Source organism: Saccopteryx leptura, chromosome 2, assembly GCF_036850995.1.
Source record: "Saccopteryx leptura isolate mSacLep1 chromosome 2, mSacLep1_pri_phased_curated, whole genome shotgun sequence".
In the NCBI taxonomy this organism is placed as follows: domain Eukaryota; kingdom Metazoa; phylum Chordata; class Mammalia; order Chiroptera; family Emballonuridae; genus Saccopteryx; species Saccopteryx leptura.
The window spans coordinates 321,498,460-321,522,794 of record NC_089504.1 but is presented as its reverse complement, the minus strand read 5'-3'; the positions used below and the strand labels follow the sequence as shown (position 1 = coordinate 321,522,794).

The 24,335-nt window shown below is 40.8% G+C and overlaps 1 protein-coding gene and 1 pseudogene across 1 annotated transcript in view; both read left to right on the top strand.

Moving 5' to 3' along the window:
* The window catches only part of EFCAB3 (EF-hand calcium binding domain 3), a 34,026-nt gene extending 12,897 nt beyond the window's left edge, over positions 1-21,129 (top strand). The window contains exons 3-9 of the mRNA XM_066366224.1: positions 1,547-1,690; positions 3,319-3,390; positions 5,110-5,230; positions 9,887-10,080; positions 10,440-10,624; positions 16,390-16,512; positions 20,803-21,129. Coding sequence (XP_066222321.1) covers positions 1,547-1,690; positions 3,319-3,390; positions 5,110-5,230; positions 9,887-10,080; positions 10,440-10,624; positions 16,390-16,512; positions 20,803-21,129 — 1,166 coding nt within the window. The remainder of the gene's footprint in view (positions 1-1,546; positions 1,691-3,318; positions 3,391-5,109; positions 5,231-9,886; positions 10,081-10,439; positions 10,625-16,389; positions 16,513-20,802) is intronic.
* A 1,995-nt stretch (positions 21,130-23,124) lies between these two features.
* LOC136393582 (CUE domain-containing protein 2 pseudogene) lies at positions 23,125-23,987 on the top strand (annotated as a pseudogene).
* The last annotated feature ends 348 nt before the right edge of the window (positions 23,988-24,335 follow it).

Here is a 24,335-nt window from a genome sequence, read left to right as displayed (position 1 = left end):
ATATATTTAAGTCTTAACGATGTTTTATTTTTTTTAAATGACCAGATTCCCTCTGTTACATCCATCTAAGACAGGGGTCCCCAACTACGGCCCGCGGGCCACATGCGGCCCCCTGAGGCCATTTTTCGGGCCCTTCCGCCTCACTTCTGGAAGGGGCACCTCTTTCATTGGTGGTCAGTGAGAGGAGCACAGGGTGCATCCTGTGCTCCTGGAGTACTGTATGTGGCAGAGCCGCAGCGTTGCTTACTTACAGTACTACTTCCAGGGACGCGGGACGTATACATTAAGGCTCCGGAAGCGCATCATATCACTTGTTACAGCTAGCAGTGACAAATATGGAACCGGACATTGACCATCTCATTAGCCAAAAGCAGGCCCATAGTTCCCATTGAAATACTGGTCAGTTTGTTGATTTAAATTTACTTGTCCTTTATTTTAAATACTGTATTTGTTCCCGTTTTTGTTTTTGTTTTTTACTTTAAAATAAGATATGTGCAGTGTGCATAGGGATTTGTTCATAGTTCTTTTTATAGTCCGGCCCTCCAGTGGTCTGAGGGACAGTGAACTGGCCCCCTGTGTAAAAAGTTTGGGGACCCCTGGTCTAAGACTCACTCTTGACGCTTGTCTCAGTCATGTGATACATTTATCCGTCCCACCCTAAAGGCCGGTCCGTGAAAATATTTTCTGACATTAAACCGGTCCGTGGCCCAAAAAAAGTTGGGGACCACTGCTGTAGAATACCTGAACAATACTCCTCAAAATTATCAAGGTCATCAAAAAAAAGGAAGTCTGATAAAGTGTTATAGAGAAGCTAAAGAGACATGATGTCTAAACGTAATAAGGTATCCTGGATGGGATTCTGGCACCTAAAAAAGGAAATTAGGGAGAAACCAGTGAAATCTGAATAATGTCTGCAGTTCAGTTAATAGTTTTACACCAATGTTGACTTCTTAGATGTAACCAATGAACCATAGAAATGTAAGATGTTAACATTAGGGGAAAGTAGAAGAGGGATCTACAAGAACTCTCTGTGTATCTTTGCAACTGTATCTAAAAGCAATATGATATAAAATTTAAAATAAATGTTAAAACATAACCATGCCTGCCAGACCAGGTGGTGGCGCAGTGAGTGTTGACCTGTGATGCTGAGGACCCAGGTTCAAAACTCCAAGGTTGCTGGCTTGAGCACAAGCTCATGTGGCTTGAGCGTGGGATAATAAACATGATCCCATGGTCACTGGCTTGAGCCTAAAGGTCACTGGCTTAAAGTCCAAGGTTGCTGGCTTGAGCAAGAGGTCACCGGCTCAGCTGGAACCCCTCCTGCCCCCCACCCCGTCAAGGCACGTATGAGAAAGCAATCAGTGTACAACTAAGGCATCACAGCGAAGAACTGCTACTTCCTATCTCTCTCCCTTCCTGCCTTCCTGCCTGTCTGTCCCTATCTGTCCCTCTCTGCCTCTCTCGCTTGCTAAATAAATAAATAAATAAAAATAAAAATATATATTTATTCTTGAATAATTGTCATGACTAAATTTGATTTCCTCAGCTTTCCAAGATGCCTACAACTTCTTTAACAAGGATAAAACTGGTTGTATTGATTTGCATGGAATGATGTGCACTTTAGCTAAGTTGGGAATGAACCTAACCAAGCACGATGTCAATAATGAATTAAAATGTGCTGATATTGATCGTGAGTACTTTGACTTACCATTTAATTTTCTCATAAATGTTTTTGTAAATTTTTTTTTCAGGGACTGTATGAACATGAGAAATAAACCTCAATTATTTGCCAAAAGTACATATATATGTATATCTCTTTAAGGATATCAGTGAAGTATGTTGTATCAGTTATGAAATCAATTTAATGCTTCTTTGAAAAATTCTGTGTGGAAACTAAAAGTGGCTGTCATATTTCAATATTGAATTTAGATTACCTGTCATGATGTCCATTTTAATGGATGCCTTAAAATAACAGATACAAAGGCATTGATTTCAAAATGCCATGTTGCCAAGGAAATCCAAGCTCTTTGTTTCTGTATGAATCATACTAATGCATATCTTCCTTCCATCATTTCAACCCACCTATATTGAATTTCAAATACCATAGCATGTTTAATAATATTTTATAGCATAGGGATGTTTTTTAAATATCCTGACCTAGTGATTAGTAGCCCAAACTATTATGTTGTGTTGAAGATCTATTCAGTATATTATCCCGTCACCTCTCCCTACCCAGCTACCAGTGGCCCATGCAATCTACCTCAGTTCCACAGGTGAGTCAATGTCACCAGGTAGTTAAAGCTTCACTTGTTTCCACTAATAACCCACTTTTCTCTTTTTTTATTGAAATACACACATGACTCTAATAATACTTAATTTTAGAGGAAACAAGGTACTACTTGGGGATATAATAATAAAAATATTAGAGCAGGAGTCAGGAACATATGGCTCGCAAGCCAGATGTGGCTCTTTTGATGGCCGCAAGTTGCTCGCAGACAGATCTTTAATAAAAATAATAATAACTTTAAAAATATAAAACATCTCATGTATTTGAGATGTTTATATTCATACAGAAACAAAGAGCTTGGATTTCCTTGGCAACATGGCATTTTGAAATCAATGCCTTTGTATCTGTTGTTTTAAGGCATCCATTAAAATGAACATCATGACAGGTAATCTAAAGTCAATATTGAAATATAACAGCCACTTTTAGTTTCCACACGGAATTTTTCAATGAGATGTTTTGTATTTTTTAAGTTATTATTTTTTTATTAAAAATATAAAACATCTCATCCATTCATTTCCTACCACTCATGTTCATGGTTGCGAGTGGCTAGAGCCAATCACAGCTGTCTTCTGGGACAACACCAAATTTTTATTGGATAATGCCTAACGGACACAGGTCGCTGTATGGATCTCACGGAATTACATTTTAAAATATGTGGTGTTCATGGCTCTCTCAGCCAAAAAGGTTCCCGCCCCCTGTATTATAGGTTTGGAGTGGAAGGCAGGGGTGGATTTTTTGCAAAAATGGTAAGACTATAGGAAAGGAGTGAATGGACAGGACTGTAGTGGCTGGGAGCCCCTGGTTTGATGTTTACAACCCGCCATTGCTTCAATGGACTGTGGGTGACTGCTGTAATAGTGCTAAGACCACTTCAGGAAGACCAGTGCTCACCTGAGCATATTTCCAGCCCTAAAATGCTCTGATTTTAAGTATTGGGTGGTCCGTGGTGTTTTATTTTTATGTTTAATATATAACCTGATAATTAAAATGCATCTTTTGTCCTTATTCTGAGCCTTAGATTTTTGTTGCAGGAGATGGGAAAGTGAATTTCTCAGACTTTATAAATGTGCTAACAGATAAGAACCGCTTCCTTAAGGCTGTGGGTAAGTAGAGACATTAATGAGTAGAAAGCAGTTGGGTAGTTAAAATTCACTGCATAGTCAATATTATTTATTTCAGCCTCCAATAAGGAGGTAAATCAAGAATGTGTATATACTCTGGAATGTGATTTACTTTTGTATTGCTTCTCCAGAACAGTATTTGCAAAGCAAAGTGAAGTTTTAAAATTTTAACTTCAATGCATCTAGTCTTTCTGCAGGAGATACTACTTTTTGATCTCTAATGAAAGCACACTCAGGCAGTGGTGTAGAAAAATCTGGTTACCTTTAATAGTATTTTAATTCTTTACCAAGTGCATATGCTACTTTGGAAGCACTCCTTTTGCAAAAGAAAAAAATTTTTAGAAAAATAAAAATGCTCCCTCTCATGCAAATTTGGGTGTAGATAACTTACTGTTCCCAAAAAATATCTTCCTCGCCCTGATGAAGCCTCTGTCCTCAGTGCAAGGGCTGGAGAGTCTGCTGGAGGTTGGGGAGCACGGTCTCACATAAGGTTATAAATTATTAGTTCTCTCTAATGGTTTGCTTATGAGTTTAACAGGCACCTTGGAAAATCTAATCCCATTCATATCATGTTTTCTAGAAAAAATACATTCCCAATTCCAGATACTGTATATTGTTTTGAAAATATGGCCCTGGTTGGCTCAGTGGATAGAGCATTGACCCTGTGTATGGATGTCCCAGGTTCGATTCCCAGTCAGGGCACACAAGAGAAGCAACCCTCTGCTTCTCTTCCCCTCCTTCTTCCCCTTTTCTCCCTCTTCCCCTCTTACAGCCAGTGGTTCGATTGGTTCGACATTTGGCCCCAGACTTAGGTTGCTAGGTAGATCCCAGTTGGGGTGCATGCAGGAGTCTGTCTCACTATCTCCTCTCCTCTCACTTAAAAAAAAAAAAAGAAGGAAATAAAAAAGAGCCCTGGACCATTGGCTGAGTGGTAGAGTGTCTGCTGGCATGTGGATATTGCAGGTTCAGTTCCTAGTCAGAGCACACAGAAGCACCCATCTGCTTGTACACCCCTTCCCCTTCTCACTTCTTTCTCTGTCTCTGTCTCTTTCTCTCTCTCTCATCTCCTCCCCTCCAGCCAAGGCTCGATAAGAGCGCGTTGGCCCTAGGCGCTGAGGATGGCTCCATGCCTCAGGCACTAAAAAAAACATGACTCCAGTTGCAAGGGAGCAGCAGCCCCAGATGGACAGAGCATTGCCCCCCAGTGGGCTTGCCGGGTGGGTCCTGGTCAAGGAGCATACGGAAGTCTGTCTCTGCCTCCCCTCCTCTCACTAAAAAAGGAAAGAAAGAAAATATATCCATTCATAGGCTATGAACTGTCCTTAGGACAAATGAAAGTTGTTGCTCTAAGTACCACTATAGTAAGGGTTTGCCTGCAAACCAGAGATATAATTACCACCAACTCCTTTACCGAAAACAGGACAATAGTCTTGAACATATAATTCATGTTTATGTTAAATGTATTGCTATATTTGTTTAGAAGCCATTGAACTAAAGGTATTTTTTCAATTCCTTGATTATTTTGTCTGTTCAGTAATAAAAATTATCTTTCTACATACAATAGAACAGATGTTGAATGTTTTTCCATAATCCTCAACTTGGTATTAATTTTGTAAATACAATAAAAAGACTGTCATTTTAGTACCTTTTTGATAGATGATTTTTTCAGAAGGCATTTTGAATCTCCTCTTTCCTTCCTAGTTCCAGAAAAAGAGAAGTGTTTAGATTTAGCTGGCAACCCAGGGATCCTGTTGTTTGAAATCCTGTCAAAGCTTGTAGAGACTTCGGCTTTACCCAAAAAGGCTATATTGGAAATAGTAAGGTAAGTGACAAAGAAAGGGGCAAAAACCACTGACCTTCTCAGAAGCACTTACAAGGATATTAACAAGGCAGAGGCAGTCACCTCTCACTAACGTTCTGCTTCACAAGGTCAGCTCTAAAACAAAGGAGAAGGTATGTGGACAGATAGTCACTTCTCCTTCATCCCCACAGTACAGCCCAGCTCTGAAATTGCAAGGCTGGCCTCAGACCATCTCAGGTCCCAACTGAGGGACTAAGACAGTAAAGAAAGTTCAACCTTTCCTGCCCTAGGCTAGAGAATCCCAGAGAAATAAGACTTTTCCAAGGATGATTTAGGGTGGGCTTAGAAGTCTAATTTGAATATAAGACACTCCCATTCACACTGGAACTACCAGGGACTTACAAGAAGTCCCTTGATTCTGAGATAATGTAAAACAAGTTCAGACCTTCCAAAACAGCCTCTGGACTGAAGCAGAACCAGAAGTAGAATGAGAATAGAGGACAAAGAAACATTCTCACACCCAAATGAGTTTATTTCAGCAAATATCACTACAGAGAAATTTCCGCAATCTATGCTTATCATTGTAGTATAGAAATTAAATGTTACTATTATCAATCTTTGCAAGTCATACCCTTTCAAAGCATTCTTCCCATTGAGACTTAAGAATACAGAATATCACCAACAATGTAAAAATATCTTTGTGCTCCTCAATCGGTAATCCTTTATACTATCCTACATCTCTGTCAGAAGTGGAACAGAGGATGCACAATATTCTACTCTTTTTCCAATTCAGGTATGTTTATTAAATGCTTGCTACTGATACACAGATTTGGCACATTGCTTAATTTCTCAGCCTAAGTTTTCTCATCTATAAAATAGTGATGAGAGGCCTGACCTGTGGTGGTGCAGTGGATAAAACATTGACCTGGAACACTGAGGTTGCTGGTTCGAAACCCTGGGCTTGCCTGGTCAAGGCACATATAGGAGTTGATGCTTCCTGCTCCTCTCCCCTTCTCTCTCTCTCTCCCCACCTCTAAAATGAATAAATAGTGTCCAAAAAAAAGAAAAGACGATGTTAATAATATCTTACAGGGCACCTGGGTGAATGATGTGATAATGCAGGTGAAGTGCTTAGCACATCATAAGAGCTATTGTTATTATGTTAGCTATTGTTACTATGTAGAAGTACTAGAATAAGCATAAAATATATATCTATTTTAATCCTTACCTTCTTAATGGATATGTACTATTATTCCCAGTTTACAGATAGAAAACTGAAGCACAGGTCAGCTAAGTAACTTGCCCAAAGGGCAGTGTTATCTAGATTTTAGCACAAATAGTCTGATTCCAGAACCTTGCTCTATCCACCTCCCTGCACTGCCTCTCATACCCAGTACATACTCAAGAAATGTAAGCTGATATTAGAGAGTTTTTAATTTTTATTTCTTAGCAAGTGAGAGAGAGAGAGAGAGATGAGGAGCATCAACTTGAAGTGGTGGCACTTTAGTTGTTTATTGATTGCTTCTCATATGTGCCTTGACCAGGGGGACTCCAGCTGAACCAGTGACCCCCTTGTTCAAGCCAGCAACCTTGGGCTCAAACCAGTGACCTTGGGCTTCAAGCCAGCAACCTTAGGCTCAAGGCAGCGACCATTGGATCATGTCTATTATCCCATGCTCAAGCTAGTGAGCCTGCACTCAAGCTGGATGAGCCCATGCTCAAACTGATGAACTCTGGGTTTCAAACCTGGGACCTCAGTGTCCCAGGTCAATGTTCTGTCCACTGCGCCAACACCTGGTCAGACTGATACTGGTGGTTTTATTGTTATTCTGGTTGCGGTTGTTACTTATTATATACATGGTTCCTAAGGAGAGCAAAAGTGTTTAATACATAGCATTTGCTTTTAAGGAGCTTCAAATATAAATGGAGAGAAAAGCCATAAATATGTAAATAACTAAGTAACTATGCAGAGGTGAAATAATACAAAATGTATATTATATAATTAACTGTCAAATTAGTTAACTCTCTCAAAAGATTGTTTGGACTCGGGGATATCAAACATTAATTAAAGATGTAAAGTATCATAGTAAAAACAAGATTATGTGAAAGTCCACTTACTAAATGATGAGACACCCCACCAACCATCTTCCCCTTCCCTAGGATCCTACATATTGATAGCTAGACTTATACTACTCAGATAAACTATTAGAGCATCCCTTACCAGGGAAATCAACAAGCCCAAAAGAAAAATTAGCAGATACAAGCAAAAGGTCCCCTGATAAAACAAGGCTCCAACCAGTTACCTGACAGTGATGTTCCCTCTTAATAAAACCCCACACCAAAGAGCTTCCAGTTAACCTTAATAAGTGCTTAGTCTTGCCTGACCGGGCGGTGGCGCAGTGGATAGAGCGTTGGACTGGGATGCGGAAGACCCAGGTTCAAGACCCCAAGGTCGCCAGTTTAAGCAAGAGCTCATCTGGTTTAAGCAAAAGCTCACCAGCTTGAGCCCAAGGTCGCTGGCTCAAGCAAGGGGTTACTCGGTCTGCTGAAGACCCGCGGTCAAGGCACGTATGAGAAAGCAATCAATGAACAATTAAGGTATTGCAACGCGCAACGAAAAACTAATGATTGATGCTTCTCATCTCTTTCCGTTCCTGTCTGTCTGTCCCTGTGTCTGTCCCTGTCTATCCATCTTTCTGACTCTCTCTGTCTCTGTAAAAAATTTAAAAAATTTTAAAATAAAAAAAAAGTGCTTAGTCTTGCTTACAAATATAGGCATCCAAGAATCAATAAATATTTAAGAAAAACTTGTGTTATTAAAGAAAGATTAAAGCAAGACGGAAGAAGGGGAAAGAGCAAGGGAAGGAAACCATTCATTATAAATATAACCGGGAATATAGCCATCAAGCAAAGAGTGGAGTTTCAGGGAAGGGGGAGGATATAGAGCAGCATTTGTCAAACTTGAGCCTGTATTCGAATCACCTTGAGTGGTTATTAAAACACATTGCTGTGCCTCAGGGTTTCTGATTCAGTAGGTTTGTAAGTAAGGAGGAATCTGATCTGTCGTTGATGTGTAAGGTATGCATGTTTATAAATCAGATGATTATACATTTGGGGATGTTTGTACTGTGAATTAGAGTCCTTTATCAGGTATAGCCTGCTCTGCTTATTCTTTAGGAATTGATAACCTAGCTGTTGGGGACCGAAATATAAACAGGGTGTTTTTACAATCTGTATATCTAGGGGACAGAGGTGCTGGGCCTAACCCCCCACCTCACTTGCCTAGTTAACAAAGAACTACACCTGATTCTCACTCGTCCCACCTATGTTCTCTGGAAGAGGCTGGAAGCTAGTTTCTTATTGGTGTAAAGTTAGATTTAAACGGTATGGTGGGGTTGTCTTTGAGTTGTCTTGGAAACAATTGAATTACTAATAGACCACTTTTTTTTTTTCCCTGAATAAACATGGATGCGCTTCTGGAAGCCGCCATTGCATCGGCTTAGGAACAGTAGAGACTGTTCGTTGTGCTGTTCTCCTGAACCCATCTTTATGTATATATCTTTAATTCTCTGCCTATCATTTATTTAATTCCATACCTTTTCCCGTTCGAGAACCCTGTAATAGACTTGTTGTGGCTGGACCGCGACACCTAGCCTAACCAGGTGGTAGCACAAGTGGATAGAGCATTGGGTTGGGACACAGAGAACCCAGGTTCGAAACCCTGAGGTCATCAGCTTAAGCACGAGCTCATCTGGTTTGAGCAAAAGCTCACCAGCTTGAGCCCAAGGTCACTGGCTTGAGTAAGGGGCCACTCACTCTGCTATAGTCCCCCAGTCAAGGCACATATGAGAAATCAATCAACGAACAACTAAGGAACCGCAAAGAAGAATTGATGCTTCTCATCTCTCCCTTCCTGTCTATCCCTATTTGTCCCCCTCTCTGTCTCTGTCTGTCTCTGTCACAAAAAAAAAAAAGAAAAGAATTGGTAACCTAAAACACATAGTAGCACATCTCCTAGATCTGTTCGTGCGCATGTGCAGGCACACACACACACACTGCAAAGAATTAGAGTCAATAGTGACTTATTGTGGATAGTAGATTATTGGTAATGCTTTTTATTTATACTTTTCTTTATTTTCCAAACTCTCTGCAATGAGAATTTCTTTTAACTTAAAAATTGTTGCATTTTATTTGAGATCATGCTCCCTGAAATATGTCATCAGTTGCCTCAAATAAACTCTTATAAAAATTATCAAAAGAAGTTGCATTTTTTTTGTCCAACACAAATATAATAATACACATGATTAATGTTTGTATTCAAGCTGGTACCAATTAAGTGTTTGCTCAGAATCATACTTGACAGGCATTTTTCTAGAAAAGACTGAGAGGTCTTGGGGAAGAGGAAGGAAGCCAAAGCAACAGGGCCTACATATATAAAATTGTCAAATGTCCTGTGGCAGTTATCTGTAGGTATTCCATAAATGTCACAGAAACAGGCAATCAATAAACAACAGTGAATGAATATACAAATTAAATTTAAAATAAATTTATTCAGCATTTATAACATACAACTTAACTTTTTTTTCTTATATGCCTAATACTCAGGTACTTTTTCAGCAGAACACTCAGGTACTTTTTATCCATTTCTGGATTACCTTTTTTTTTTTTTTTTTTTAGCTATTTCCAAAAAAAATTCCAAGAAGTCACCTCAGCGATATTGTGGAATCCCTATGCTATGAGTTATGGAAAAAGGAGATTTAAGCCAGATATATGCACACCTCTAAGCTCAAGCATGGCTGCCTTTGTCAATGCTGCCCGGATTGCAGTAATGAAGGAAAAGGATTTATTTAAGTACCTTGAGGAACTCAAGAGTAAGAGCCATTTGTCCTTTCTCTACTGTTGTAAAGGATTTATTTGTATGTTACTGGCCAGAAATAAATACTAGAGACCAAGTGCTATAAGAGCTGGACCACAGCCTATTTGGAGTGACTAGTCTCTGTTACCCAGATACCATTTGAAAGCAAATGTGTATATATATTACCTGAACCTTAGACACCTGGATGAAACTGAGAGTCTGAGGAGGGATGAGGAGTGGGGAGCATAGGAGAGTGAAGAAGATGGATCCTGGCACTGAGAAGAATAGACAAAGAACAAAATAGATGCCATATGTATGTCTTTAATGTGAATTTCTTCTTATATTAATTGTGATAACATTTTTTTACCTTTTTAGGATGCAATCCTCCTTCAGATAACCCATATTCAAAAATACCCATCTTTCCATTGTTTCCTAATGTGGATGGGGTGGTAATGGGAAAGCCATGCAAAGACATACAGAAATTAGAAATTCTAAGGAGAAAGGAGCCTCTGAATTTCTTTGAGAACTATTTTTTCCATAAAAGAGATTGGAAAACACAGGTGAGATTTAAATTATGTCACATCAGTTAATTCAAATACTTGGATTTTATTTTTCTTCTTATTATTATTCAGTGAGAGGATGGGAGGCAGACAGATATCCACATAGGCCCCGACCAGGATCCACCTTGCTACCCCCCTTTGGGGTTATGCTGTGCCCATCTGGGGCATTGCTCCGTTGCTTAGCCACTGAGCTCTTCTTAGCACCTGAGGTGAGGCCATGTAGCCATCCTCAGCACCCGGGACCAACTTGCTCCAATTGAGCCATGGCTGTAGGGGTGGGGTGGGAGGAGAAAGAGAGAGAAAGAGAAGTGAGAGGGGAAGGGGTGGAGAAGCTGATGGGCACTTCTCCTGTGTGCCCTGACTGGGAATTGAAACCAAGACATCCACACACTGGGCCAACACTCTACCACTAAGCCAACTGGCTGGGGCCTAAATACTTGGGTTTTAAAAGTCTAACATAACAGAACTAGTAAGGTACTTTTTAATGACACATATTTTTATTTTCAGTCATATTTCAAATAGATTCCATAGACATATTCCTAAATTTAAGCTCGGGTATACATATTTTATTTAACTTCAACAAATAGTTAAACTTACAGAAAGTAAGCTTGGGGTTAGGGATGGGGAATATAAGAATAATAATAAAAAGACACTCAGGTCCTACCTCCAACTGCTCTCCCATCAACTCAGGAACCAGAAGCTTTATTTTGGTCTCCCTCAACCAGCTCTAGATTGTGATTGAGCCAGACACCATGGAATGAGTGGACCAGGTCCACAACTCAATGGAGCAATGTGGTGGTGAATGGGCCAGCCTGCCCTTGGACTAGAACCCCATTTATACTCCCAGTGGAAACTTCTGGCCCTGCTTCAAGCTCTGTTGCCTCTAATCTACACTGCTAACAAAAATTAGGGGACCAGGGAACGTGCAGATGCTCCAGTACTTTCAGCCTTTTGTATAGTGCATTTTCACCAATGAAATAAAAGTTAGTTTTGCATCTCATTTGCATAATCATACAACTTTCTTTGACTTGTTTGCTTTTCTGATGTTCTTGTTTAATAAAAAAAAAAATCAAATGCTTTTTTTTTTATCACTGCATATTCATTTTGAAATATTCCCTAATTTTTGTGAGCAGTATTTTTGCTTCCCTTTCAAGGTACACTTTATCATCATAAGTTTTAAGGTTCCAGGTTAGTATGCCCTAGTTTCTGGATATTCTTTCAGGAAGCTTTAGCCTTATCTCAGGTTTGTCACAGGCCTCATAGCCTGAGAAACAAGATCAAGATTTGAATGGAGACCACCCACCCTGTGGAGCATCTCTGGGTTCCAGAGGTCCATGTATTGTTCACATCATGATGAAATCCCTACAGGCCCCTCCAGCCATAGGCTTAATTAAGAGTCCCAGAAGCTGGAGGTAGGAGAAAAAATGAGGAATTGCTAAGTAATGGGCATGAAATCAAAATTATGCAAGATGAAAAAGTTCTAGAGATCTGCTCTACAACATTATGCATATAGTTAATACTATATTGTACACTAAGAATTGTGTTGAGGGTAGATATTGTGTTAAGAGTTGTTGCCACAGCAACAACTGCGGTGGTGCAGTAGATAAAGTGTTGACCTGGAAACACTGAGGTCGCCAGTTTGAAACCCTGGGCTTGCCTGGTCAAGGCACATATGAGAGTTGATGCTTCCTGCTCCTCCCCCCTTCTCTCTCTCTCTCTCCCTCCCTCTCTCTCTCCTCTATAAAATGAATAAATAAAAAAGTAAAAAGAAAAGAGTTCTTACCACTATAAAAAAATTTTTTTAAAGAGACCCATGGGCTTGCCTGGTCAAGGCACATATGGGAGTTAATGCTTCCTGCTCTTCCCCTCCCTCCTCTCTCTCAAAAAATGAATAAGTAAAATCTAAAAAAGAAAGGGACCCATGATGATCAAAAATGACATAAAATTAAGATTTTGTCTTTATCTTTCCAAATGAGGTCACACCAACAGGCAAATATCACTGACAAGATGAATATAGAGGACATTTATTCCTCTTTAAACTTATTTCCTGACATGGAACCCTACACTCCTGATGCCTGTCTGTTTATTGCCAATTTCTCCAAATAGAATATAAGAACTCTGATTTTTAAAATTTTCCAGGTAGATGTTTTTATTGGAGACACACCTAAAATATGGTACAGAAAACTTAAAAGTAAAGGGACAGCAAAAATATATAAGGCAAATAAATACATATCAAAATAAGCTGGCATGCCCTGGCCGGTTGGCTCAGTGGTAGAGCATCGGCCTGGCGTGCAGGAGTCCCGGGTTCGATTCCCGGCCAGGGCACACAGGAGAAGCGCCCATTTGCTTCTCCACCCCTCCCCCTCTCCTTCCTCTCTGTCTCTCTCTTCCCCTCCCGCAGCCAAGGCTCCACTGGAGCAAAGTTGGCCCGGGTGCTGAGGATGGCTCTGTGGCCCCTGCCTCAGGTGCTAGAATGGCTCTGGTTGCAACAGAGCAACGCCCCAGATGGGCAGAGCATCGCCCCCTGGTGGGCATGCCGGGTAGATCCCGGTCAGGCGCATGCAGGAGTCTGTCTGACTGCCTCCGGGTTTCCAGCTTCAGAAAAAAAAAAAAGCTGGCATCAATAGATTAATATGGGGAAAGTAAAAAGTAAGGAAAACATAGGTAAAGATAAACATGCTATTTAAAGATTTTTTAAAGCATCAGGAAGATATTACTATCTTGAATCTGTTGTGCAAGCAAATTGACAGGTAAGATGATTAACAGTATTATAAGACTTTTTAAGGCATTATGCTAAAATTTCTCACTTTTATCCAATGTAAGGATAATTGCTAAACAAATAGGCAAATCCATAATTACAATGGGAGATTTTTAAATTTTATTTTATTTTGTATAGACATATTCTGTGATTTTTTACAATTGACTTTATTAGGGTGACACTAGTTAACATAATCCTACAGGTTTCAGGATCCCAACTCCACAACACATCTCTGTACACCACACTGTGTTCACCCCCTGCCAAGTCAAGTCTTCATCCATCACCATTTATTCCTCCCCCCCTTCTCTACCTCCCGCACTCCTGGTAATCACCACACTGTTGTCCATATCCATAAGGCTTCTTTCTGTCCTTTTTTTTTCTCTATCCCTCCACCTCCTTCACCCATCCCCCTCCCTACTGCTGTCAGCCTGACCCTCTATGTATGAGTGTGTCTCTATTTTGCTTGTTAGTTCATTTTTTTTCATCAGATTCCACATATGAATGAAATCATATGGTACTTGTCTTCTGGCTGGCTTATTTCACTTAGCATAATGATCTCCAGGTCCATCCATGCTGTCAAAAAAGGTAAATTTTATTTTTTATGGCTGTGTAGTATTCCAGTATGTAAATGTACCACAGCTTTTTTATCCACTCATCTACTGATGGGCTTTTGGGCACTTTCCAGATTTTGGTTATTATAAATAACGCTGCAATGGACATAGGGGTAAATATATTCTTTTGAACTAGTGTTGCTGGATTCTTAGGATGTATTCCCATAAGTTAAATTGCTGAGTCAAGTTTTTGAGATAGCTCCATACTGCTTTCCACAGTGACTGTACCAGTCTGCATTCCCACCAGCAGTGCTTGAGGGTTCCCTTTTCTCCACATCCTCACCAGCACTTGTTGTGTGTTGATTTATTGATGACAGCCATTCTGACAGGTGTGAGGTGATATCTCATTGTGGTTTTAATTTATATTTCTCTGATGATCAGTGATATTGAGCATCTTTTCATATGTTTATTGGCCATTTGTATGTCCTTTTTAAAAAAGTGTCTATTCAGGTCCTTTGTCCATTTTTTAAATTGGATTTTTTGGGGGTATTTTTGTGTGTGTGTTGAGTTTTATAAGTTCTTTATAAGGGAGAGAGAGAGAGAGAAGGAAACATTGATTTGTTGTTCTACTTTTTTATGCATTCATTGGTTGATTCTTGCATGGCCCTTGACCCAGGGGTGGAACATGCAACTCTGGTCTATTGGGACAATGTTTTAACCAATTGAGCTACCCAGCCAGGGCATAATGGGAATTTTTTATCATGCATCTTCAAGAATTAATAACGCAGATTCCCTACTCCCCCCAAAAGGAAATAAACTCCTCTTACAAAAAATGTAGCTGTTAGGGAAGAGAGATTTGGAACTACAGCTTGGTGTAGAATCAGAGTCTAGAAAAAGTTATTTCAGGACATAGGAGACTTGAGCACATTTGTAGCCAGGAGGAAGGACCATTAAAGCTGTGGTTCTCAATCTTGGCTTCACCATGGGAGCACTTTAAAAAACAATCTCATGTCCAGGCCACAGCACTATCCAATTAAAGCAGATCTCTGGGAATGGGGACTTAGCCTTGGAATTTTTTAAAGTTACAACAGGCAGACAAAGCTCAAAACCACTGCTCAATGAAAAGAGAAAGTGAATAGAAGAGAAGCAGGGCTGTCTATATAATTTGTCAGGCCTAGTGCAAAATGAAAATGTAGGCCCCTTTTCCAAAAAATAATTAAGAATATAAAGACAGCCACAGTGGGACATTAAACTAAATTCAGAGCCCTTCTAAGTCCAAGGTCTTGTGTAATTGCATAGGTCACATGCCCATGACATTGGCCTTGGAGAGAAGACAATTGAAGAGATATGTTCCAGGAGGCAAACAAATAAAGATACAGGGGAGACTTTGGCCTTGGAATTAGGGAAAATTTACATAGAAGAGAGAAGGAGGAAAAAACAGGTTCAAGGATAGAGAAATCCCAAGGTGGAAAGAAGAAGAAAAAGAATTCATATTAGATAGCTTTGAAGAGACAAGCTGAGGGAGTATGAAAGTCTGGTTTTCCAACAATCACTATGAAGACTGAAAGAAAGGTAACCGTGAATGAAGAAAGTAATGTCAAACAGTACTGTGGATCTGGATGAAATTAGATAATATACATTTTCTTTTTTTTCTTTTTTTTTTATGACAGAGACAGAGACAGAGAGAGGGACAGACAGGGACAGACAGACAAGAAGGGCGAGAGAGATGAGAAGCATCAACTCTTTGTTGTGGCACCTTAGTTGTTTGTTGATTGCTTTCTCATATGTGCCTTGACTGGGGGGCTACAGCAGACCGAGTAACCCCTTGCTCAAGCCAGCGACCTTGGGCTCAAGCTGGTGAGCTTTGCTCAAACCAGATGAACCGCGGTCAAGCTCGAAAGCTCAGGGTTTTGAACCTGGGTCCTTTGTGTCCCAGTCTGACTCTCTAACCACTGCGCTGCCACCTAGTCAGGCAGGTGATATACATTTTCAAAGAAAGCAGTCAGCATACTCACACGATTTCTACTGCATTATTCAACAGCCAGGAATAGGGGAAACAGGTAGATGGCTGGCTCCCATGAGAAATGTGGACGTAACATAGGCTGTACTCTGTGGAGGGCACATTCATTTTTAGTGTTTCGTGATGGCTTGGAAAGTTTGGGTGAGGATGGATTTGGCTCCTATATCTTCCATATCCATTCCACGCATAAATATTCTTCTGGTCTGTACTTTTCTTTTAAGTAGTCTTCATCATTATGAAAGAGATATTTCTAAATGCCCATCTATACATGGGACAATACCAGGTGCCCCAAACACCTGACAAGTACTTTAGCAATAAACTTATACACCATATACAGACCCCTTCCTAATATAATACTCTTCTGTTTGTTATGCTTTTGTTGAATAATTCAAACTAAAATACATTACTAATCTTTTTTTTTTTAATGTGCATCCAGGCAGCAAATATAAAGCCTATTGACCCTGCCTCAGGCTACCCAGCTGACATCCTCACCATTGAGCAAATATTCAAGAAAAAGCAGAATTGGACAGTGACTGATGCAGCTGCTATTAAACCACATGTGAGTACTCACTGTTGAATACCCTCCCAGAAAGCACTGACAAAAATGTTTTCCACTTCAATACCACCACCATAAAACCAAGAGGTTTCTTTTCCTCTAAGTCTTTAATTTTTTTTTTTGATTGATTGATTTTAGAGAGACAGAGAAGAAGGGAGGGGAGACAAGGGGGCGGGAAGAGAAGTAGTTATTTGTTGTTCCACTTAGTTGTGCATTCACTGGTTGCCTCCCATATGTTTTCTGACTGTGGATGGAACCCACAACCTTGATGTTTCGAGATGACGCTCTAACCCACTTAGTTAACCAGCCAGGACCTCCCCTTCTATGTGTTTAAAATAAGATCATTTCTCATTTTTACCCATATAATGACATTTCTTGCTCTATAATCAAATGGTTTCAAATGTTAACTGTTCTAATTCATCCTGCTAATCACCTCCGAAGCCGTACCCAGCATCATTTCTGGACATTAATTTGTTTCATGCTAGAACTAGCAACTAGTTAAGATACTAAACTGATGGTCACAGTGAGTGGTGCACTCAGGGAATCATGCTGAGTTAAAGTATCTTTATTACAGCAGGTAAAAGAATAATAGAAATAATCATTTAAGTGAGCTTCGTAGGTGCCAGGCACTGTGTTCTACAAGTGCTGTAATTCAGGTGTATTAATTCATTTGCTTATCACAACAATCCTTTGAGGTAGGAACCATTTCATTCCTTATCATTTTACAGATATGCACAGAGAGGTTAGGGACTTGCCCAAAGGCACACAGGCAATAACAGAACCAGAATAATAAACATGGGTTGCTTAGCTCCAGAATCCACACTCTCAGTCACAACTCTATGCTGCCTGTCTACTGTTGTGTCCTGACTTTTTAGCAACTTTTGTACTCCACTGAGACATACTGGGGTGTATTTATCTTATGTCACCTCTCTTCTGTATTTGACACTAATAATCAAGCTCTCCTTACCACTTTCTTCCTCCTTGGCCTTTACAATACTGTGTCTTCGATGCTCTTTGTAGCTCTGTGTCCTTTCCTCTCCTCGCTTTCCTGAATGTTCATCCCTTAAGTGTTGATATTTCTTTGTTTTCTAGTCTCTCCCTGCTGCTCTTCTCATTATATATACTCACCCACTCATTTTTTCAGTAACTACAATATTTATACAGTGTTAACAAAATTCTGGGATTAGGAGAAATCATAGAAAAAAAAAACACAGTTCCTACTTCAGTGAGCTTACAGTAAGGTGGAAGACACGGGTTAGGAAATGAGCAGTTGTAATACATTGAGATAAATGAAACGATAGGTGGTCTGTGCTGATGCCACAAGAATGCAAAGGAGTGGGCCTCCATCCTCATTCTCATCATGGCACATATGTATTAAATGGAGGCGATTTATAGCCTGAGGCCTCCAGCCTGCTGCACCAGCTGCCCCAAGGGCTAAGATGCTTAGGAAGATCAATAAATTGTCATACCTGTAAACCAGTCACAGCAGAACATTGAGATATCTGTGTTAAGTGAATGAAAAACTAAGATGAGTATTATTTGGACTGTCTACCCTCCTTATTTCAAGTGCCACCTATATACTGATAACTCATAAATCTGTTGCTAGCCTAGACTTCTTTCCAGTACTTCTGTCTTACCTCATGGACTGCCTGACATTTCTACCTCACTGACTCATAGCATATTAAACTCAACATGTCCAAAACCAAACTCATCATCTGTATCAATTAGCTATTTCTTGGTGTCAGCTGTTTACACCACCATCTACTCGGTCACTAAAACTAGAAAGCTAGGAGCCATCTTTAACTTATACATTTTCCTCACTCCTCACATCTACCAATCACCAATCAGGGTACTCTAATTCCCCTGAAGATTTTTCAGATCTGTCCCTTTAATCCGTCCTATCACTACTGCCTTGACTAAGGCCCTCATTCAGTCCAGCCTGGACAACAACCTCCAACCTTGTATCATTACCTCATAGCTGCTCCCCTCTGCCCATTCTCCACACAGCTGCTAATGATCTAACATGAAGATCCACTGTGTCACTGTCCTGCTTAAGAATAAATGCTTCCCTCTCACTGATGACAGGGTTCTTGACTCTATTTTCTGCTCCACACAATTGAAGAATTTACCCCACTTCTGTCAGAAAGAGCAGCTCACTACCACATTATTCTCACTAAGGAAAGAGTTCTCCCCCGTGTCACCAAGACCAAATCTAAGGGCCTGATTACAGCAGGCCTTGCCTACCATGCCTTCACCATTCCCTCCCACTTTAAACTTGATGCCTTAGCAATACTGAAGTGCTTTATCTCCTGTGTACCAACTCCGGGATGTTTATTGCCTTTGACTCTTATGCTAGTCCTCTGCCTGGAACACTTTCCCACCACCACTCCCTCAATTTGACCAAATCCTTGAGGACCTACTCAGCTCAGCATCTTCTCCCTTCCTGACCTAAGGTGGATGGAGAGCCATCCTTGGCACTCCTGTTATATTCAAAGCCTATCTCCATCCCACATTTCCTCCTTGTTTTTGTCTATTGTTTTTTAATGCAAAAATTCAGGTTTTATTTTTTACTTATTCTTACATTGGTGAGAACTGATGTCAGGAATTTTACAAGCAATAACTAACTTTTTGTCCTGTTAGCTGAACAAAAATACATACATTATGGCTTTTCATTAGGATAGACTTGCTTCTTTACATTTCACATGAGACTGCAATATTATCCCTTCTTGAAAAAAATGACCAGTTTACTAAGAAAATCATCTTTAGCTTGACCTGTGATGGCGTCAACCTGGAATGGCTGAGGTCACCAGTTTGAAACCCTGGGTTTGCCCGGTCAAGGCACATGTAAGAAAAAACTGCGAACTAATGCTGCCAGCTCCTCCCCCCGCCTTTCTCTCTCTCTCTCTCCTCTCTCTAAAATCAATAAAGAAATAAAAAAATCTTTAGAGGAAGTGTTTAATAAGCCTATTAAACACTTATTATCCATATGCTGGGCCGATGCACTATTCACTGAGCAACCGGCCAGGTCCCACAAAGTAATTTATTTTCATTGTCCATCAATGTGTTTAATAAGCTTCTTTTCAACATCACATACTCTCTAATAGCCTTTCCAGCAGCACCTTCACCTCTTCTAGATCTTTTCTGTAGCTCTGCCACAGCTGTAGCCATGGTTGGGTTGGGTTAGGTTGGGTCAGGCAAGGCCCGAGCTGCAGCCCTGCGGGGGAAAGAACAGGAAACACCACACCCGTACAAATCCTGGTGCCCACAGTCTGTGTGCACACCGATCTTTGCGATACCTTAGCTCAGCATTCTTTTTTTTTTTTTTTTAAGTGAGAGAGAGGAAGGGAGATAGAGACAAACTCTCGCATGTGCCCTGATTGGGATCCACCCAGAGACCCCCATCTGTGGATGATGTTTGCAACTGAGCTATTTAGCACCTGAGGCAGAGGCTCCACGGAGCCATCCTCAGTGCTGGGGCAAGCTCACTCAAATCACCGAGTCATGGCTGTGGGAAGAGAAGAGGGAGAGAGAAAGAGAGAAAGGGGAGGGGTGGAAAACCAGATGGTCACTTCTCCTGTGTGCCCTAATTGGGAATTGAACCTGGGTCTTCCACATGCTGGGTTGATGCTCTACCACTGAGCCAACCAGCCAGGGCCATGTTTTTAATATTATTATAACATTTTTTATTCTCATTATTCTAAAGTTATTAATTTATTTGTTTATTTCAAGGTCAGGGGAGGCCCTCTCTCTCTTTCTCTCTTTCTTTTAATTTTCTTTAGGTGAGAGGAGGGGTGATAGTGAGGCAGAATCCTGCATGCGCCCTAACTGGGACCCACCTGGCAACCCCCACTGGGGCAGTGCTCCAGTACTGAGCTATTTTTATCACTTGAGGCTGATGCCCTCAAACAGAGCTATGCTCAGTGCCTGTGGTCATGCTGGAACCAATCAAGCCACTGGCTGCAAGAGGGGAGGAGGGAGAAAAGGTAGAGGGAGTAGGAGGAAGAAGCAGATGGTCGGTTGCTTCTCCTTTGTGCCCTGACCGGGAATCGAACCCTGGACATCCATATGCAGGGCTGAGGCTCTATCCACTGAGCCACCGGCCAGGGCCTACAAAGTAATTTATTTTCATTGTCCATCAACTAACTCCTAACTCCTCAAGAGGCACTACTCAATATATGAACCAGGTGACTTTAAAGTAGCCTGGGAACATAACTCTTGGGATATCTAGATTGTGGTCCACAAATCATAGATATATTAAGGTAAGTACTGTGAACTTCTGCTTTCTCGTTGCAGGTGAAGAGAGCTATAGATACCTATAACTTAGGAATTGCTCTTAAGCATCAGCAAGAAATGTTAAACCTCTGGCAGAAGATTCGAGGAGATTTGATTGGAATAGACACTAAAAATGAGTCCTTTTATGACACCTTTTCTACTTATACCTGGTCCTGGAATGTTTGCCAAGAATTACTCTCCCCAAAGGACTTAAGGTTATATGATGCCTGCGTGAATAGAAATTCCTTCCAAAATTCTACGTTCTCTTCCTCTTCAGATAACAGTCAATGTGATATAGAGACAGGGAGAAAAGGAAAACGGAAAAGTTTCAAAGGGTTTCGACAATGAAATTTCTACATTTTCAAAGCAGCTCATTGCAAACTACTTTTTCATAGATATCAAAATTATGGTTTCTTGCTTTTGTATAGTACATTCTTAGCAGCTGGAAATGTTTACATCTTTTGAATTCTGATCAGTAAAAAAGTTTTAAGTCATAATATGGTTTCTTTTTTTTTTTTTTTTAATTCTTACTAGTAAATATATGGCATTCTGATATTTCCCTAGCAACTGGTTGCACTCTGCTGCCCCCACCTGGTTCAGCACTGCCTGGGCAAAAGGAGAGAAGCTGAATGCAGGCACTTACCTCCACACACAGCTGCCCTTGTGAGCCCCTAAGGGCCCTCCCAGCAATAAGCATCTGAATTTATATGACTGTAAGTGGCATTAGGATTTTTATTATTGCCCAAATGCCCAGAGGCAGCAGATGACAATGATCTTTCAGTTTCAGTTGCAGGGGATAATATCACCATCTCCCAGGGAATCTTAATTAAATTTGGGTGCTCCCAAGGCTCCTTAGCCACATACCTTTACACCAATCTCTTGGAATACTCTTAAAACTAGCTGATTTCACTTAGCATAATAATCTCAAGGTTCATCCATGCTGTCGCAAAAGGTAAGATTTCTTTTTTTCTTTTTACAGCTGAATCGGGGAGGTGGGCGAAGGGGGAAGGGAAATGGTGACAAAAGAGAATTTGCTTGGGGCAATGGGCGCATGATACAGTGTGCAGATGATGTTTTTATTGAGTTGTACATTTTAAATCTGTACTCCATTAAATTCAATAAATATATTTTTTTAAATAGCTGATCTCATCTATTACACTTCCTGTTATTGTTCTTTAATGCACTTAATAAAACTGCACAAATAGAACAAGTTGGGATTATAATTGTTTTATTGTGGAAAAATATACATAAAATTTACTATTTTAACAGTTTGTTTTGAAAGAGAGAAAAGGGATATAGGGAGAAGGAGAGAGAAGGAGGGAGGGAGAAAGAAATAGAAAGGGAGACAGAGAGAAGCATCAATTCATTATTCCACTTAGTTGTGCATCCCATTGATTGCTTCTCATATGTGCATTGACCAGGGATTGAACCGGAGACCCCAGGATTGAGCTGGTGACCTCAAGGTTTGAATCAGCTATCTTACTGCTCTGGGTAAACGCTCCATCCACTGCGCCACCACTGGTCAGGCTATTGTAATCATGTATAAGTGTATATCATCCATTACAATTTTTCCCTTATAGAAAAAGGAAAAGACTTGTTCCATATCGATGGTGCCAGTGGCTTAAAATGTATATAACATTCCAGGAAAAAGCAATGAAGAGAGTGAAGGCTCCCAAAACTGTTTAATGACACATCCTTGAAGTATTTTTGTTACCTTGAATATTCAAAAACCATCTCAATATACTTGCTGTTCTTCCTAATATTATCTGATGTTACAAAAAATAGCTAACTTTAAGGTGAGTGCCCATGTTTTCTAAGAAAGAAAACAAGATGTATGGGTTCGACAAGAGATTTTTGGTATGGCTGTGAGTATAACAGGCAATCTAAGATAGATATTTTGATGACAAAATATTAGAATTATTGGACTATTTCCTTGGATCAATGGAATACTAGCATAATATTTTTAAGTAGATCTGTCCTGGAAAATCTAAAATGTACACTGACACATTACTTCTATTAAGTTGCCACACACTGTTGGTAATAGTATAAACTGGCATCTCTTTGATGGAATACAGTATAGCAATGGGTACCCAGCCATTTACTCACCAATTATTTATTCAGTTGCATATTGTATGCTGTACACTTGGACCTAAGATCTGGATATACAACAGTAAGCAAACATAAAATACCCTGACCTCAAGAAGCTTAGTAATGGAGCTAATTGTATCCATTGACTCAGTACTTTCACTTCTAGAAATTGTTCCTAAAGAAATAATCATGGGAGACCTGCACTGCACAGGACAAATCACTGGCGGTGCCCTGCGGTGCGAAAGAGGAGAGAGCATGAAGCTGGAAAAGACTGTCAGTGCAGCCCTTCTTGCCTTTGTCCAGACGCACCTCCCAGAGGCTGACCTCTGCAGCTTGGATGAGATCATCTTCTTCTAAGTACTTGGGGTCCTGGAGGATCTGGGCCCCTCAAGGCCCATCAGAGGAGAACTTTGATATGGAGACCTTCACTGAGATGATGGAGGCCTATGAGCCTGACTTCGCCCATATCCCAAGGGGTACAATAGGGGACATGATGCAGAAGCTCTCTGGGTAGTTGAGTGGTGCCAGGAACAAAGAGAACCTGCAACCACAGAGTTCTGAGGTCCAAAGTCGGGTGCCCATCTCCCCAGAGTCCCTGCAGCGGCCTGAAAAACTCAAAGAAGATACTAGGGCTTCTCCTGCTGCTGGGGACACCCAAGATGAGGCAGCCAGTGCTAAGGAGGAGCTGCTGCCAGGAGTGGATGTACTCCTGGAGGTGTTCCCTGCCTGTTCGGTACAGCAGGCCCAGTGGGTGCAGGCCAAAGCTCGGGGGGACCTGGAAGAAGCTGTACAGATGCTGGTAGAAGGAAAGGAGGAGGGGCCTCCAGCCTGGGATGGCCCCAACCAGGACCTGCCCAGGCGCCTCAGAGGCTCCCAAAAAGATGAGCTGAAGTTCTTCATCCTGCAGAAGTACATGATGGTGGATAGTGCAGAGGATCAGAAGATTCACCAGCCCATGGCTCCCAAGGAGGCCCTCAAGAAGCTGATCCAATACATCAACAACCAGGTAGTGAGTACCAAGGGGGAGTGATTCAAAGATGTGCGGAACCCTGAGGCCGAGGAGATGAAGATCATGTACATCAACCTCAAGCTGGCCAGAAAATACTGCTTCCACTGAAGCGTTTGTCGGACTCTGCTAGACTAGGCTCAGATCCCAGAGGGATGAAGGAGCCCCACACCCCACACAGGGCATATCCTAACTCCTGACCCCTTCTCTACCCCTTCTCTTACTTCTTTGTCCCACCATGTTAACTTCCTCTTGGAGCTTCCCATGGGCATGGTAAAGGTGGCCCCAAGGAAAAGAAAGAAAAGAAAAAATCACTTATGTACAAAATTTCATTATAAGGATGTCTATCATGTTGAACTTTTAAGAAACTTAAAGAAGCCTAAATGTCCAACAAATCATGATATGGCTACAGCTATATAAGACAATACCAGAATCATTAAAATGATGTTGTAAAAGAATA